This window comes from Anomaloglossus baeobatrachus, chromosome 1 (genome assembly GCF_048569485.1).
Source record: "Anomaloglossus baeobatrachus isolate aAnoBae1 chromosome 1, aAnoBae1.hap1, whole genome shotgun sequence".
In the NCBI taxonomy this organism is placed as follows: Eukaryota; Metazoa; Chordata; class Amphibia; order Anura; family Aromobatidae; genus Anomaloglossus; species Anomaloglossus baeobatrachus.
This window is the reverse complement of record NC_134353.1, coordinates 905,556,002-905,569,791: the sequence shown is the minus strand read 5'-3', so window position 1 is coordinate 905,569,791 and position 13,790 is coordinate 905,556,002. Positions and strand designations below refer to the sequence as shown.

At 51.3% G+C, this 13,790-nt stretch overlaps 1 protein-coding gene across 2 annotated transcripts in view; it reads right to left on the bottom strand.

Moving 5' to 3' along the window:
* Positions 1 to 13,130, bottom strand: part of ST8SIA5 (ST8 alpha-N-acetyl-neuraminide alpha-2,8-sialyltransferase 5) — a 123,024-nt gene extending 109,894 nt beyond the window's left edge. Inside the window, exon 1 of one of the 2 annotated variants that reach the window (XM_075327503.1) lies at positions 12,377 to 13,130. In XM_075327503.1, the coding sequence (XP_075183618.1) occupies positions 12,377 to 12,507 (131 nt within the window). In that variant the 5' untranslated portion in view covers positions 12,508 to 13,130. The remainder of the gene's footprint in view (positions 1 to 12,376) is intronic. The other variant, XM_075327511.1, reaches the window with a different exon arrangement.
* Positions 13,131 to 13,790: the final 660 nt, after the last annotated feature.

The window sequence follows — 13,790 nt, the reverse complement described above, 5'->3', positions numbered from 1 at the left end:
AGCAATCACGGGGAATGAGAAGTATCTACAAGAGGCACCTCCCAGGACAGTGTGAAACCCAGTGCTGTTTAACAACCAGTAGAGCATTCATCCTGCAAAGCACTCTGCACCATAGGCTACATATATTCCGGCTCTGCGGGAGAGCATGGCAGAACAATACTGAATGTTCTGCACAACGGAATCATGACAGAAAGAAAGGGAGTTGCAGCACCTGTAGTGCTGGCAGAATTCTGATGAAATATAACAATCCACTCCATAAGCATGGATGGCGAGGCATGGAGCATGAGAATCTAAACAGTTTCTGGGCATATTGGTCTGTCTGTAACTTCTTGTGAAGGGGTGAGGGCAGTAACATCAAGCTTTTCTACTTTTGTGACAGGTAGGCTAGGCAGTCATTGCCCTGTGGCCTTAGTATAGGCTACCGAGTGCGGCTAGTGAGGAGCCTGCTTTCCTCGTGGCTCAGTCCACAGTTAAACCAGCTTAGTGGGAGCTTAATTCAGTTGACTAAAGATATTAAAAGTAAAAAAAATAATAGTAAAAATCTGAAAAATGACTTGTTTTATTCTGCTAAATGAGCCTAAAGCGGTTCTGGGAGGATATGAGGCATCTCCGTCCTTACCAGTGTGCTGAATGTGGAGTATTAACACTCAGGGGAAAAAGCTGATGACAACATTAAAATATGACCAGGTGAGTTCCTTCCAGCGAGCGGGGGGGCCTGCAGCTGTGCGGGGGGCTTGAGCCATGCAGGGTGGGGGGCCTGCAGCCCTGCGGCTGTATATGAGTGACTGCAGCAACTGCAACATCAGTCTAACACATTTACGTATATGTTAACTAGCACCTGCTACTCCAAACACAACCAAAGCAGCACTCAAATCTCTCCTTCTGCTTCTTCGTAGGATTCAAAAGCATGAAGAACTTGACATCTCCTTTCAGCCATCTGCCCCTTTGGTGCACTGCAGGCACTGTGGTGTCTACACCAGAAACTGTACACTTCTAATAACGCAATGCAGCCAGTGGAGAGCAATTAAAGGCAATCTCGTCAGCAGGTTTTTGCTATGTAATCTGAAGACAGCATGCTGTAAGAGTTAACACACAGAATTCAGAAATGTGTCTCTTATCACACTGTGGGCAATGTTTGTGTTAGTTTCAGGAGATTATAATTTCCAGACTAGATCAGCTAGAGGTTAGCTAGTCTATCACGCCCCCTGCTGACATCTCACTGTCTATAGACATTGTACATACAGAGCCTGGTGTGGGCGGGGTTAGCTTTCTCAGCCCTGTTGTATTGCTAAATCTAAAAACTCTGTGTCAGAACCACTGCACCCAATCTAAGTGATACATAGTTGGATTCAGGATCTCTTTGTCTACATCATGCTGCTCTTACAAGAGCTAACAAAAACCTGCAGACATATTCCTTTTAATGGTCTATTGGGAAAACTGTTGGGGCAGCGTCTCTTATCACAGTGGCAACCAGCAGGATATTTCAAAGTAGATTTGGATGTGACTTGAGAAGAAATACTATATAGAGGAAAGTATATGTGCCGCCCCTGTGCCAGCAGCCTTCCGCTGCTCGGGTCCGAACCTTCCGGTGGGTGGCTCGAGGGTCTTCGGACTCGGGGGATCCCGCGGACACTCCGAATGAAAAGGGGGGCTTGGTGGACGTATATGTACGGACTGGGCCGTACTAGGTTTGTGACGCTACCCACGGTATGTGGTGATATTGGACACCACCGCTGCAGTTACGGGGCACCCGGGGGAGATGTTGTGCAGCAAGTTGTTAACTCTTCTGTGGGCAGGGATGGTGGACCCGGGACCCGTTGAGGTTTGGTGGTGCAGGGAGATGGGCGACCGCAGGGTGCTGGTGTACTCACTATTAAGAAAACACACGAGTCTCTGGTAAACCAAGGTGATGGTGGTCGGTGCCCGCAGCCGGCTGCGTTCTGGTTCCCCCACCCGGCTGGTGGTCTCTGTCTTTCTCCTGCACCTGTTTTAGAACGGTGGACTGCCTGTGGTTGCAACTTCAGGAGTCCGCTCCTGGCTGGATGTGACCTAAGGAGCTCTTGCCCGCAGACGCTGGCCCGTGGGATCTCTGAGCCATGGCTGTGGCCTTTTATCCCCCTCGGTGGGCTGTTGCCTTCAATCGGGACTTTGGGTGGGACAGGACCTCTAGTCCTGGCCGCAATCAGTTAATTAACCAGTTCATGTCACTTCTGGACCTAGCTTCAGGGTCTGAGTACCGCCTTGTGTGCTCCGGTTTCCGAATCGGTTCCCCGGATCGGTACCGGCGGGCTACAACCCTGTCCCGGTCCACCTCGGTTCTACCGAGCCATCTTCCCGGCTCCTGTAGACGGAGACCGCCGTTTGCCTCCTAGCTAAAAGCATCAGGGCTCCTACCCTGGTACCTGTCAGTTTGCCTTCATGGCTGAGACACATGTCTGACCTCCACTCTCCTTGAACTCCAAAACTGATCTGTTTTCTTTCTCCGCCCTCGGGCTGTCTAAAACTCCTAGGTGGGCGTCTTCCAACCGCCTGGTTCCGCCCCCTGGTGTGTCTATCAAGCCCCAAGGGAGGTGACTAGGGTTTTAAGGTTGGCTGATGTCACCTGTGAGGGAAAGGTGTAGTGCGGGGCCCTATTTGTGACTACCTGGCCCGGCCAGGGCGTCACACTCCCCCTTAGTTAAACACAGACCGTCCGCGGGCTGTCCGACCACCATCGGTTTATTTTGTTTAACTGAAAAAGATAAAAAGAATTTAGGACATATACAATTGTAATAACATATTTACAGAGTATGAATGCTTTGGTTTCTTCCCTTAACGGGAGGCAGGTTACTTAAACGTTGCATGAAACAATTTTATTAACCGGGACGGGACCGGGTCCTTTTCACTTTAACCCACCCGAGGAAACCTCGCCCTGATGCTGCCTCTAAAAACCAGGTCAGCACCCCTTTTCCCCAGTCCAGGAAACGGGTTCGGGTTCCGGGTGTTGCCCACACGGGCCGGGTAGTAAGTTCCTTACCCAGCAGTCTCTCTCAGAGGCCCCACGTGCAGGGGACCCCTGACCCGGAGGGTAGTCACCGGTTTCCGTGGTGACGGGACCTCGGCCTACTCTGCCGCAGGCCCTTCCTCCAACTAGCCTCTCCGTAGACTGCAGGATGAAGAAAAAGGTGGTCTGGGGCTATTTACAAGACCCAATAGTTTTTGGGTTGGCCTGCAAGTTCTCAGCCATGTCTTTTTGTATGAACAGGTAATAAAACAACGGGAACATCAACAGGGTCCCAACGGGGACTTGCAGAAAGGTAGCCGGGAACCGCTACCACTTAATACTCTTCATATTCAGGACTGAAGGGAGGCGGAGAGGGGTGGCTGCGCTGTGGGGCACTTCGGGCTACCCTCCTCCGGACATCCAGGGCAAACCACCTCCTCTCTCCGCAGTGCCGGGTGTACATCACCAGCTCTCTGGGTTCCAGGTCCCGGTCGGGATGGCCGATGGGGAGATGCGGGTACACATCCCTCCAGGACACAAAGATCTCGGCCTCCATGCCCGGCTCAAAGATGAAACCCCATCCTCGTTGGGGGGTCACTTGGCCTTCATGTGTCGGGCCCCTCACCCGGTAGGTGGCGTTCCGCAGGTTGTCTTTCTCCTGAATGGTCTGGGATAAGACCTCCGCCTTCCTCTTTTCACGGGCTGCGATTTCCCGGCCCAGCTGGCGCTGCTGCCACTCCCAATACGGAGCGTCTGTGGCCTGCTCCATAGGGACCTGCGCGGGGGCCGAGCACAGCTGGAGCACCTCCGTGCCGGCTACGACCGGCACCTTCGGCAGTGGAGGGCCCTGCTGTGACGTGGCTTGTACTGCTACCCCGCAGGCACATTTCCTCTGCACCTCAGCCGAGGTCGGGAGTCTGGGAGCGTTCAGCGTTCTTTGTCGTGCTGGCTTCCGGTCAGGGATCAGCTCCACCTTGACCGGGCGGGCTGCCGGAGCCGTTGTTGTCTCAGGCACGGCTTCTTCCGGGGCCGGTAACGGGTCTTGAGGAAGTCGGGGCACCTTCCGGGTGCGGATGATACGTGGAGCCGGGATCGGTGTCGGGGCGGTGACGGGCTGGCTATCGGCGGCTTCCTCGAGCTGGTCCTCGCGGGCTGGTGGGATGGACTCCACTGCCGGTGTTGATGGCAGCGGACCAAGCGGGGGGTCAGCAGCAACCAGTACAGACGGCGAGGGAGGCAATATAGAGGGCAGGGGCAGACCGGGTCCCTCAGCCTGATCGGCCGGTCCCTTGGGGACATAGGGGCGTGGGTCGCTTACCCGCTCCACTTCGCGTGCCCGCACAGCCGCAGCCAGCTCCTCCATCTCAGCCATCCACCGCTCCAGCATAAAGTGCGCCTGCGCCTGGATCCGGCGACACATCCGTGCAGTCTGGGCTTCTACGCACGCCGCGGTCCCGGGCGTGAGCCTGCAATCCAGGCTCGTTGGACGAGACCAGAAGGGTGGCAGGGTCCTGGAGTCCCTGCCCTTTATCTGCTCGATCACATGTCGCAGAGTCCCCCCCCCCCCCCCCTTGGTCTTTTCCTGGCACTCCTCTTTCTGGCTGGTAAGTTTCGTTTTTCTACTTCCGGCTTTGCTTTTCGGCCGTGTTCCCAGGGGGCGGAGCTTCAGCTTTCGCGCCCTTTTCGCGGGGAAGAAGGTCCTGGGCAGTAATCTTCGCGCCAAAAGATGGCGGCAAGATGGCAGTTTCTAGAAATTTTTCAACGGATCACCGCTGACTTCAATACAACGCGCACTTCCACAACGTAAGTGGATGGGTAAGTATTCTGTTCATGACGCCAAAGTTTCAGGGTGTGCCGCCTCCGTGCCAGCAGCCTGCCGCTGCTCGGGTCCGAACCTTCCAGTGGGTGGCTTGAGGGTCTCCGGACCCGGGGGATCCCGCGGACACTCCGAATGAAAAGGGGGGTTTGGTGGACGTATATGTACGGGCTGTACTAGGTTTGTGACGCCACCCACGGTATGTGGTGATATTGGACACCACCGCTGCAGTTAAGGGGCACCCGGGGGAGAAGTTGTGCAGCAAGTTGTAAACCCCTCCATGGGCAGGGATGGTGGAACCGGGACCCGTTGGGGTTTGGTGGTGCAGGGAGATGGGCGACCGCAGGGTGCTGGTGTACTCACTATTAAGAAAACACACGAGTCTCTGGTAAACCAAGGTGATGGTGGTCGGTGCCCGCAGCCGGCTGCGTTCTGGTTCCCCCACCCGGCTGGTGGTCTCTGTCTTTCTCCTGCACCTGTTTTAGAACGGTGGACTGCCTGTGCTTGCAACTTCAGTAGTCCGTTCCCGGCTGGATGTGGCCTAAGGAGCCCTTGCCCGCAGACGCTGGCCCATGGGATCTCTGAGCCGTGGCGGTGGCCTTTTATCCCCCTCGGTGGGCTGTTGCCTTCAATCGGGACTTTGGGTGGGACAGTACCTCTAGTCCTGGCCGCAATCAGTTAATTAACCAGTTCCAGTCGCTTCTGGACCTAGCTTCAGGGTCTGAGTACCCCCCTGTGTGCTCCGGTTTCCAAGTCGGTTCCCCAAATCGGTACCGGCGGGCTACATCCCTGTCTCAGTCCACCTCGGTTCCACCGAGCCATCTTCCCGGCTCCTGCAGACGGAGACCGCCGTCTGCCTCCTAGCCAAAGGCACCAGGGCTCCTACCCTGGTACCTGTCAGTTTGCCTTCAGGCCTGAGACACAGGCCTGACCTCCACTCTCCTTGAACTCCAAAACTGATCTGTTTTCTTTCCCCGCCCTCGGGCGGTCTAAAACTCCTAGGTGGGCATCTTCCAACCACCTGGTTCCGCCCCCTAGTGTGTCTATCAATCCCCGAGGGAGGTGACTAGGGTTTTAAGGTTGGCTGATGTCACCTGTGAGGGAAAGGTGTAGTGCAGGGCCCTATTTGTGACTACTTGGCCCGGCCAGGGCGTCACATATACTTGTGCATTAATATTTGCATTTCATTATTTTGCAATCCTGAATATTAGTCAAATAGTGTTCACATAGTAAAATCAGTAGGATTGGTCATACGATGCGGACACTCTGATCAGAGATTAATCGGAGTGTCAATTGCATAACTGACCAGATTCTCTTGGATGAGAGGTTGTGTGACCCCGGTCTAAAGGGGGCTTTACACGGTGCGACCAATTGTGCAATTTCACAATCGATCGTACCCGCCCCCGTCGTTTGTGCGTCACGGGCAAATCGCTGACCGTGGCGCACAAAGTCTGTAACCCCCGTCACACATACTTACCTCTCGTGCGACCTCGCTGTGGGCAGCGAACGTCCACTTCCTGGAGTGGGAGGGACGTTCGGCGTCACAGCAACGTCACACGGCCGCTGGCCAATGGAAGCGGAGGGGCGGAGATGAGCGGGACGTAAACATCCCGCCCACCTCCTTCCTTCACAATAGCCGGCGGCGGACGCGTGACGCAGGTGAGCTGCTGTTCATCGTTCCCGTGGTGTCACACGGAGCGGCGTGTGATACCACGGAAACGATGAACAACTAAATTAAACGATATTATGGAACCTAACGAGCAGTACACGACTCACGATTTGTGAGCGATACTGCGTCGCTAGGAGGTGTCACACAGGCCGGCATCGCCAGCGATGCCGGATGTGCGTCACAAAAAACGTGACCCCGACGATCTATCGCACGATAGATTGTCTGGTGTAAAGCAGCCTTAAGTCAGGGGTTCCAGTAGATGGACAAAAGGTCTTTCTGGGCTGCCAATATTAAAAAGCCCAATATCGGGTGATGGGTCCCAATTTTACATGGAGGCCAACAAGCTTCAAGGTCCATCACTGCTGCACCCTATACATGTGACGCCCAAGGCCCATTTACCGCAAAAAGCCACCAGTGTAATAAATGGCACGTGTTACATCAGGGCACAGAATTTCACCTGCATCAGCCTCTGATGATGACTGCTGCATATTCTCCATGCTCTCTTGTCAGGCAGGCTTGTAATAATGGCCGGGCTGCACTAAGGTCTATCTAGGTAGAGGAGACGGTGTTTTCGGATAGATGCAGTCGTGGGTGCTGCAATCTGAGGTCAGCAAACTGCAGTCAATTACCTCGGAGCGCGGCCTCCCTGCTGACTGCTGGATCCTGACAATGTGACGTGAAGGTTATACATGGACACCGAGTAGCCAAGATACGCCACAGCTCTGGACTCTGGAAAGAGGACGGCTTGGCCTGAGCTTGTAAAACCCACATCCCAAGGGAATACATGGAGTCCTGTGAATAATCCAGCCATATGGTCAATAATTCTGGAGGCTACTCAGTCCCTAGAGAATGACGTTTGGGAAGACACAATAGTCTGTGGAAGAATGTGGCATCAGCCTCTACATTACTGTTTTGATGGGGTAAGAACATACAGGCCTTATTGCTGTCACGGGATCGCAGGGGAAAACAGGTGACCGGGGTTCCCAATCTGGCCCTCAGGCTAGGGGGGGCTTTAGCTGCCCCTGATCCCAGAGATACGTCTGATGATGACGATGTCTGGGCTGCCTTCCTACCCCTGCTCCTGACCAGCCCTGATGGATCTCAGGCTAGGGGGGCCCTAGCTGTCCCTGATCCCTGAGATACGTCTGAGGGTGATGATGTCTGGGCCATGGGCCATATTCCTACGCCTGCTCCTGACCAGCCCTAATGGCTCTCAGGCTGCCCCTGATCCCAGAGATACCTCTGATGGTGACGATGTCTGGGCCGTCTTCCTACCCCTGCTCCTGACCAGCCCTGATGACTCTCAGGCTAGGGGGCCCTAGCTGCCCCTTATCCCAGAGATACGTCTGATGGTGATGATGTCTGGGCCGCCTTCCCATCCCTGTTCCTGACCAGCCCTGATCTAGTATCCCCTCCCTACCCCAGGGGAGAGGGAGCAGGACGGGAGCGTGTAAACACCAACAGTGATAGACAAACAGGGGAACTAAAACTCTATCACACAGCACACTCACACAGGGTAATCAGACAACAAGTGATAAGGAGGAAATGACGAGAGAACTCCACAGCACACCAAGCAACTCGCAGTAACTCACTAGTTACTGGAACAGAACAGCTACATGGACCGGTGTACCAGAATGCTATAATCGGCATAGGAAGACAAATTGCTCCATTTTAAAAAGGCGGGAAGTACCTGTGATAGGTCTCCTGCAACATGTGATCAAGAAAGGTAACCAGCAGGCTAGCAGAAATTAACTCCTGCCACTCTGATCACTATTGAGCACACAACTGGTCGACGCCTGAGCCTGCCTGTGCAACTCAGAAGCACCAGAGAACGTATAGTGCAGATTGTCAGAGTCTGTGGTGTGAACAGAGTCTGATGTCACCATGACACTCGGTGAGTCTAGAGCAAAACGTAGTGTGACAATTGCAGCAGGTACCCAGTTACGTATTCAGAGCTGCATTCATAACTCTGCCCGATTCCTGTTCATACCGAACACAAATGACAATTACAATAGTTTGTCACGTCTGACAACTGAACTGTAGTCTGTTGCCAAGGGCAACCATACTTTTTTTTTTCTAAGAAAACAACATGAAATGATGAAAAATTGAAGCAAAGGAGTAAAGTACATGTGAATTATGAGTTAGGTTTTTTATATTAACTCGTGTTGTTGAAGTGCATATATGTTTTAAAGCAGATTTCTGCTTGACAATAAGCTGATCACAAAGTGTCCTCCCTACTGGGACCTGTACTATTTGGGGATATATCTGAGTAGAGGTTTACTTTCCCTTTAGCGACTCCAAAGGGGAAATTAGGTATTACACAAGGTCCATTCACATTAATGGGCATCCTGTATAATGCCGGACAGGCCAGCTCCTCCAGGGAGACAGACGCTCTCTATAGCCGCTCAGTGGTTGCACATTGTGTCAGCAGATAATCACTGTATTAATGTAATGTAGTAATGATTAGTTTTCTAGTTAAAAACACATTACAATATTTGATGCCATCCAAAAAACTCAGCAGGCAATAGCCAGCAGGGCAACCAAATGTCACCCACAGGACTTGCCACCTCCCAATGCCCCCTACTGATCAGATTATGGCATACCCGGAAATCATACTGATATGCATTTCTGTAGGTTCTGGCACTGCCTACCATACTTTTCTATACTGCTTTCTTTAGGTGCTGGCACTGCCTGCCATACTCTTTCTATGCCACTTTCTGTAGGTGCTGGCACTGCCTACCATACTCATACTATACCACTTTCTGTAGCTACAGGCACTGCCTGCCACTCTTTTTCTATACCGTTTTCTGTAGGTGTTTGCACTACCTGCCATACTCTTTCTATACTCCTTTCTGTAGGTGCTGGCACTGCCTGCCATACTCTTTCTATACCCCTTTCTGTAGGTGCTGGCACTGCCTGCCATACTCTTTCTATACCATTTCAGTACGTGGTGGCACTGCCTGCCATACTCTTTCTATACCTTTTCTATAGGTGTTGGCACTGCCTGCCATACTCTTTTCTATACCTTTTTCTGTAGGTGCTGGCGCTGCCTGCCATACTCTTTTCTATACCTTTTTCTGTAGGTGCTGGCACTGCCTGCCATACTCATTTCTATACTCCTTTCTGTAGGTGCTTGCACTGCCTACCATACTCATACTATACCCCTTTCTGTAGGTGCTGGCACTGCCTGCCATACTCTTTTCTATACCTTTTTCTGTAGGTGCTGGCACTGCCTGCCATACTTTTTCTATACCATTTTCTGTAGGTGCTGGCACTACCTGCCATACTCTTTCTATACTCCTTTCTGTAGGTGCTGGCACTGCCTGTCATACTCTTTTTCTATACCCCTTTCTGTAGGTGCTGGCACTGCCTACCATACTCTTTTCTATACCCTTTTCTGTAGGTGCTGGCACTGCCTGCCATACTCATACTATACCACTTTCTGTAGGTGCTTGCACTGCCTACCATAGTCTTTCTATGCCACTTTCTGTAGGTGCTGGCACTGCCTGCCATACTTTTTCTATACCATTTTCTGTAGGTGCTGGCACTACCTGCCATACTCTTTCTATACTCCTTTCTGTAGGTGCTGGCACTGCCTGTCATACTCTTTTTCTATACCCCTTTCTGTAGGTCCTGGCACTGCCTACCATACTCTTTACTATACCCTTTTCTGTAGGTGCTGGCACTGCCTGCCATACTCATACTATACCACTTTCTGTAGGTGCTTGCACTGCCTACCATAGTCTTTCTATGCCACTTTCTGTAGGTGCTGGCACTGCCTGCCATACTTTTTCTATACCATTTTCTGTAGGTGCTGGCACTACCTGCCATACTCTTTCTATACTCCTTTCTGTAGGTGCTGGCACTGCCTGTCATACTCTTTTTCTATACCCCTTTCTGTAGGTGCTGGCACTGCCTACCATACTCTTTTCTATACCCTTTTCTGTAGGTGCTGGCACTGCCTGCCATACTCATACTATACCACTTTCTGTAGGTGCTTGCACTGCCTACCATAGTCTTTCTATGCCACCTTCTGTAGGTGCTGCCACTGCCTACCATAGTCTTTCTATACCATTTTCTGTAGGTGCTGGCACAACCTGTCATACTCTTTCTATACTCCTTTCTGTAGGTGCTGGCACTGCCTGCCATACTTATTCTATACTGATTTCGGTAGGTGCTGGAACTGCCTACCATATTCTTTCTATACCCCTTTCTGTAGGCGCTAGCACTGCCTGCTATACTCTTTTTCTATACCCCTTTCTGTAGGTGCTGACACTGCCTACCATACACTTTTTCTATACCCCTTTTTGTAGGTACTGACAGTGCCTGCCATACTTTTTCTATACCATTTTCTGTAGGTGCTGGCACTACCTGCCATACTCTTTCTATACTCCTTTCTGTAGGTGCTGGCACTACCTGCCATACTCTTTCTATACTCCTTTCTGTAGGTGCTGGCACTGCCTGTCATACTCTTTTTCTATACTCCTTTCTGTAGGTGTTGGCACTGCCTGTCATACTCTTTCTATACTCCTTTCTGTAGGTGCTGGCACTGCCTACCATACTCTTTCTATGCCACTTTCTGTAGGTGATGGCACCGCCTGCCATACTCTTTCTATACTACTTTCTGTAGGTGCTGGCACTGCCTGCCATACTCTTTCTATACCACTTTCTGTAGGTGATGGCACCGCCTGCCATACTCTTTCTATACCACTTTCTGTAGGTGCTGGCACTGCCTGCCATACTCTTTCTATACTACTTTCTGTAGGTGCTGGCACTGCCTGCCATACTCTTTCTATACCACTTTCTGTAGGTGATGGCACTGCCTACCATACTCTTTCTATACTACTTTCTGTAGGTGCTGGCACTGCCTGCCATACTCTTTCTATACCACTTTCTGTAGGTGATGGCACCGCCTGCCATACTCTTTCTATACCACTTTCTGTAGGTGCTGGCACTGCTTGTCATACTCTTTTTCTATACTCTTTTCTGTAGGTGTTGGCACTGCCTGTCATACTCTTTCTATACTCCTTTCTGTAGGTGCTGGCACTGCCTGTCATACTCTTTCTATACCACTTTCTGTAGGTGATGGCACTGCCTACCATACTCTTTCTATACTACTTTCTGTAGGTGCTGGCACTGCCTGCCATACTCTTTCTATACCACTTTCTGTAGGTGATGGCACCGCCTGCCATACTCTTTCTATACCACTTTCTGTAGGTGCTGGCACTGCCTGCCATACTCTTTCTATACTCCTTTCTTTAGGTGCTAGCACTGCCATCCCCCCTTATACCGCCCCACACACAACCTATAGGAATGTAATACTGTCACCTAAACCACACAGCATGCACATAATTGTATAGCACGTTACAGTCACTGGGTGTAATTATATCCGCAGTTCTGTACAAACTGCCGCTGCCGCCCACTCTCACAGCGCAGACCCATTAGGAACCTAAGGCGCAGAATGAACATTAGGCACCATTGTTACTGTATGTAGGGATGATGACGCCATAAATGATTGCAAGCTCTTCAGCCCACATATAAGAAGGGGATTGCTATAGGACAAGGTGATATGGCATTGCCAGCAGTGAAGCCTGTGCCCCCAGTATAACTCGGTGCCATCAGTCTGATCACTTGATTGGCCGCTGTTCACACTTGTGTCATGTTCCTCATGCAGGATGCATTGTCCCCAGCATGTTACCATAACAGGACACACATGGATACAATACACATGTGACAATATAAGGGGGGGGGCATTCCTAGTTAACCCTTCCTGTGCAGACAGAAAGTCAATCACCACCAGGACATTAAATGCAATGGTGCAGAGTTAAAGGGTGAATGGATCACCTTGCCCAAAGTCACCATCAATATGCATGGCTAGCTGTGGAGGAAAGGGTTAATGCCCACTTACCTCTTAATGTAGTTCCTTCCATACAGGATCTGTTGCAGCAAGGTCACCAGGGCAAAGGCGCAGATGAAGATGAAGAATAAAGTTCTGTTCCCCAGCAGGTCCCTGCTGGATGAGGGGTCTGCGTACCCCATGACCAGGGGACCCCCAAAACCACCACCCCCCCAGGGACTGAGAAGTCTCCGAAGCTGCTGATTTATTGCCGGACTGCAGGGAAGAAGATGTCCTTGTTATTCACAGTGAAAGCATGACAAGCCCCTTGGCCAGCCCCCCTCAGCACTACCATCCAGAGGACAAGGTACCCCATTGTGCAGCTTCCAGGGTAAAGTTTACAAGAGCCCAGGACATGGAAAGAAGGACGATCCCCCCAGTAGAGGGGCGCAGAGCAGGCAGCCCCCCGCAGCCCCGTGTGCCGGCTCTCCTCCCCTCACAAGCCGATGCCGGTAATTATCTTCTCCATGATGAGGCTGATGTTCCTGGTGACTCTGAGCAGATCTCCCCCATGCCTGTGCCCTGGCAGCAGCGGCAGCTCTCCCCCATGTCTGTGCCCTGGCAGCAGCATCAGATGTGCCAGCCTCTGCAGTGATCAGCTGCAGTGCCGGGCTCCTGTCTGTGCTGGGCTGAGAGCTGCATCCTCTGCTGACAATCAGTGCACAGGGGCTGCAGCCTCCTTCCCTCCTGATCGCAGGGCTGATTGCTGAGGGTCTGCTGTCTGCACAGAGCCAAGGTCACACTGTGCATCTGCCCAAGGACACGGCTCCAGGCAGGCAGCTATGTGCCCTGTTGCTTTGACACTAGGCAGGCTGCAATGATTTATTCCTGCTGCCAGGGGATGAGGGAAAATAACTGATCCTCCTTATTTACAGCCACATTTACGTCCTTGCCTTTCTATTTTTTGCTTTATTTTTCTTACACTATATATATATACATTCACTATATATATATATATATATATATATATATATATATATATATATATATATATACTAGCTGTACTACCCGGCTTCGCCCGGGTTACTAACTGTTATTAACAAAATAGAATGTATTAACAAAAATGTATTCTGCAGACAAAAAACACAAAACAGATAGAAATGTAATTATTAAAAGGCAAAAAGTAAGCTAATAGAAGCATTTCACAACATATATTTCAACACCACAGATATTCCACACAGATTTAACTAAAATGGCCAAGTAATGTGCTCCGTCTGTCTCTTTCCAGATCTGTCTCTTTCCCCGTCTGTCTCTGTCTGCCTTTTTCCTCGTCTGCCTCTCTCCTCGTCTGCCTCTCTCCTCGTCTGCCTCTCTCCCCGTCTGCCTCTTTCCCCATCTGCCTCTTTCCCCATCTGCCTCTTTCCCCGTCTGCCTGTCTCTGTCTGTCTCTTTCTTTGTTTGTCTCTGTCTCTCTGTTTCTTTCCCC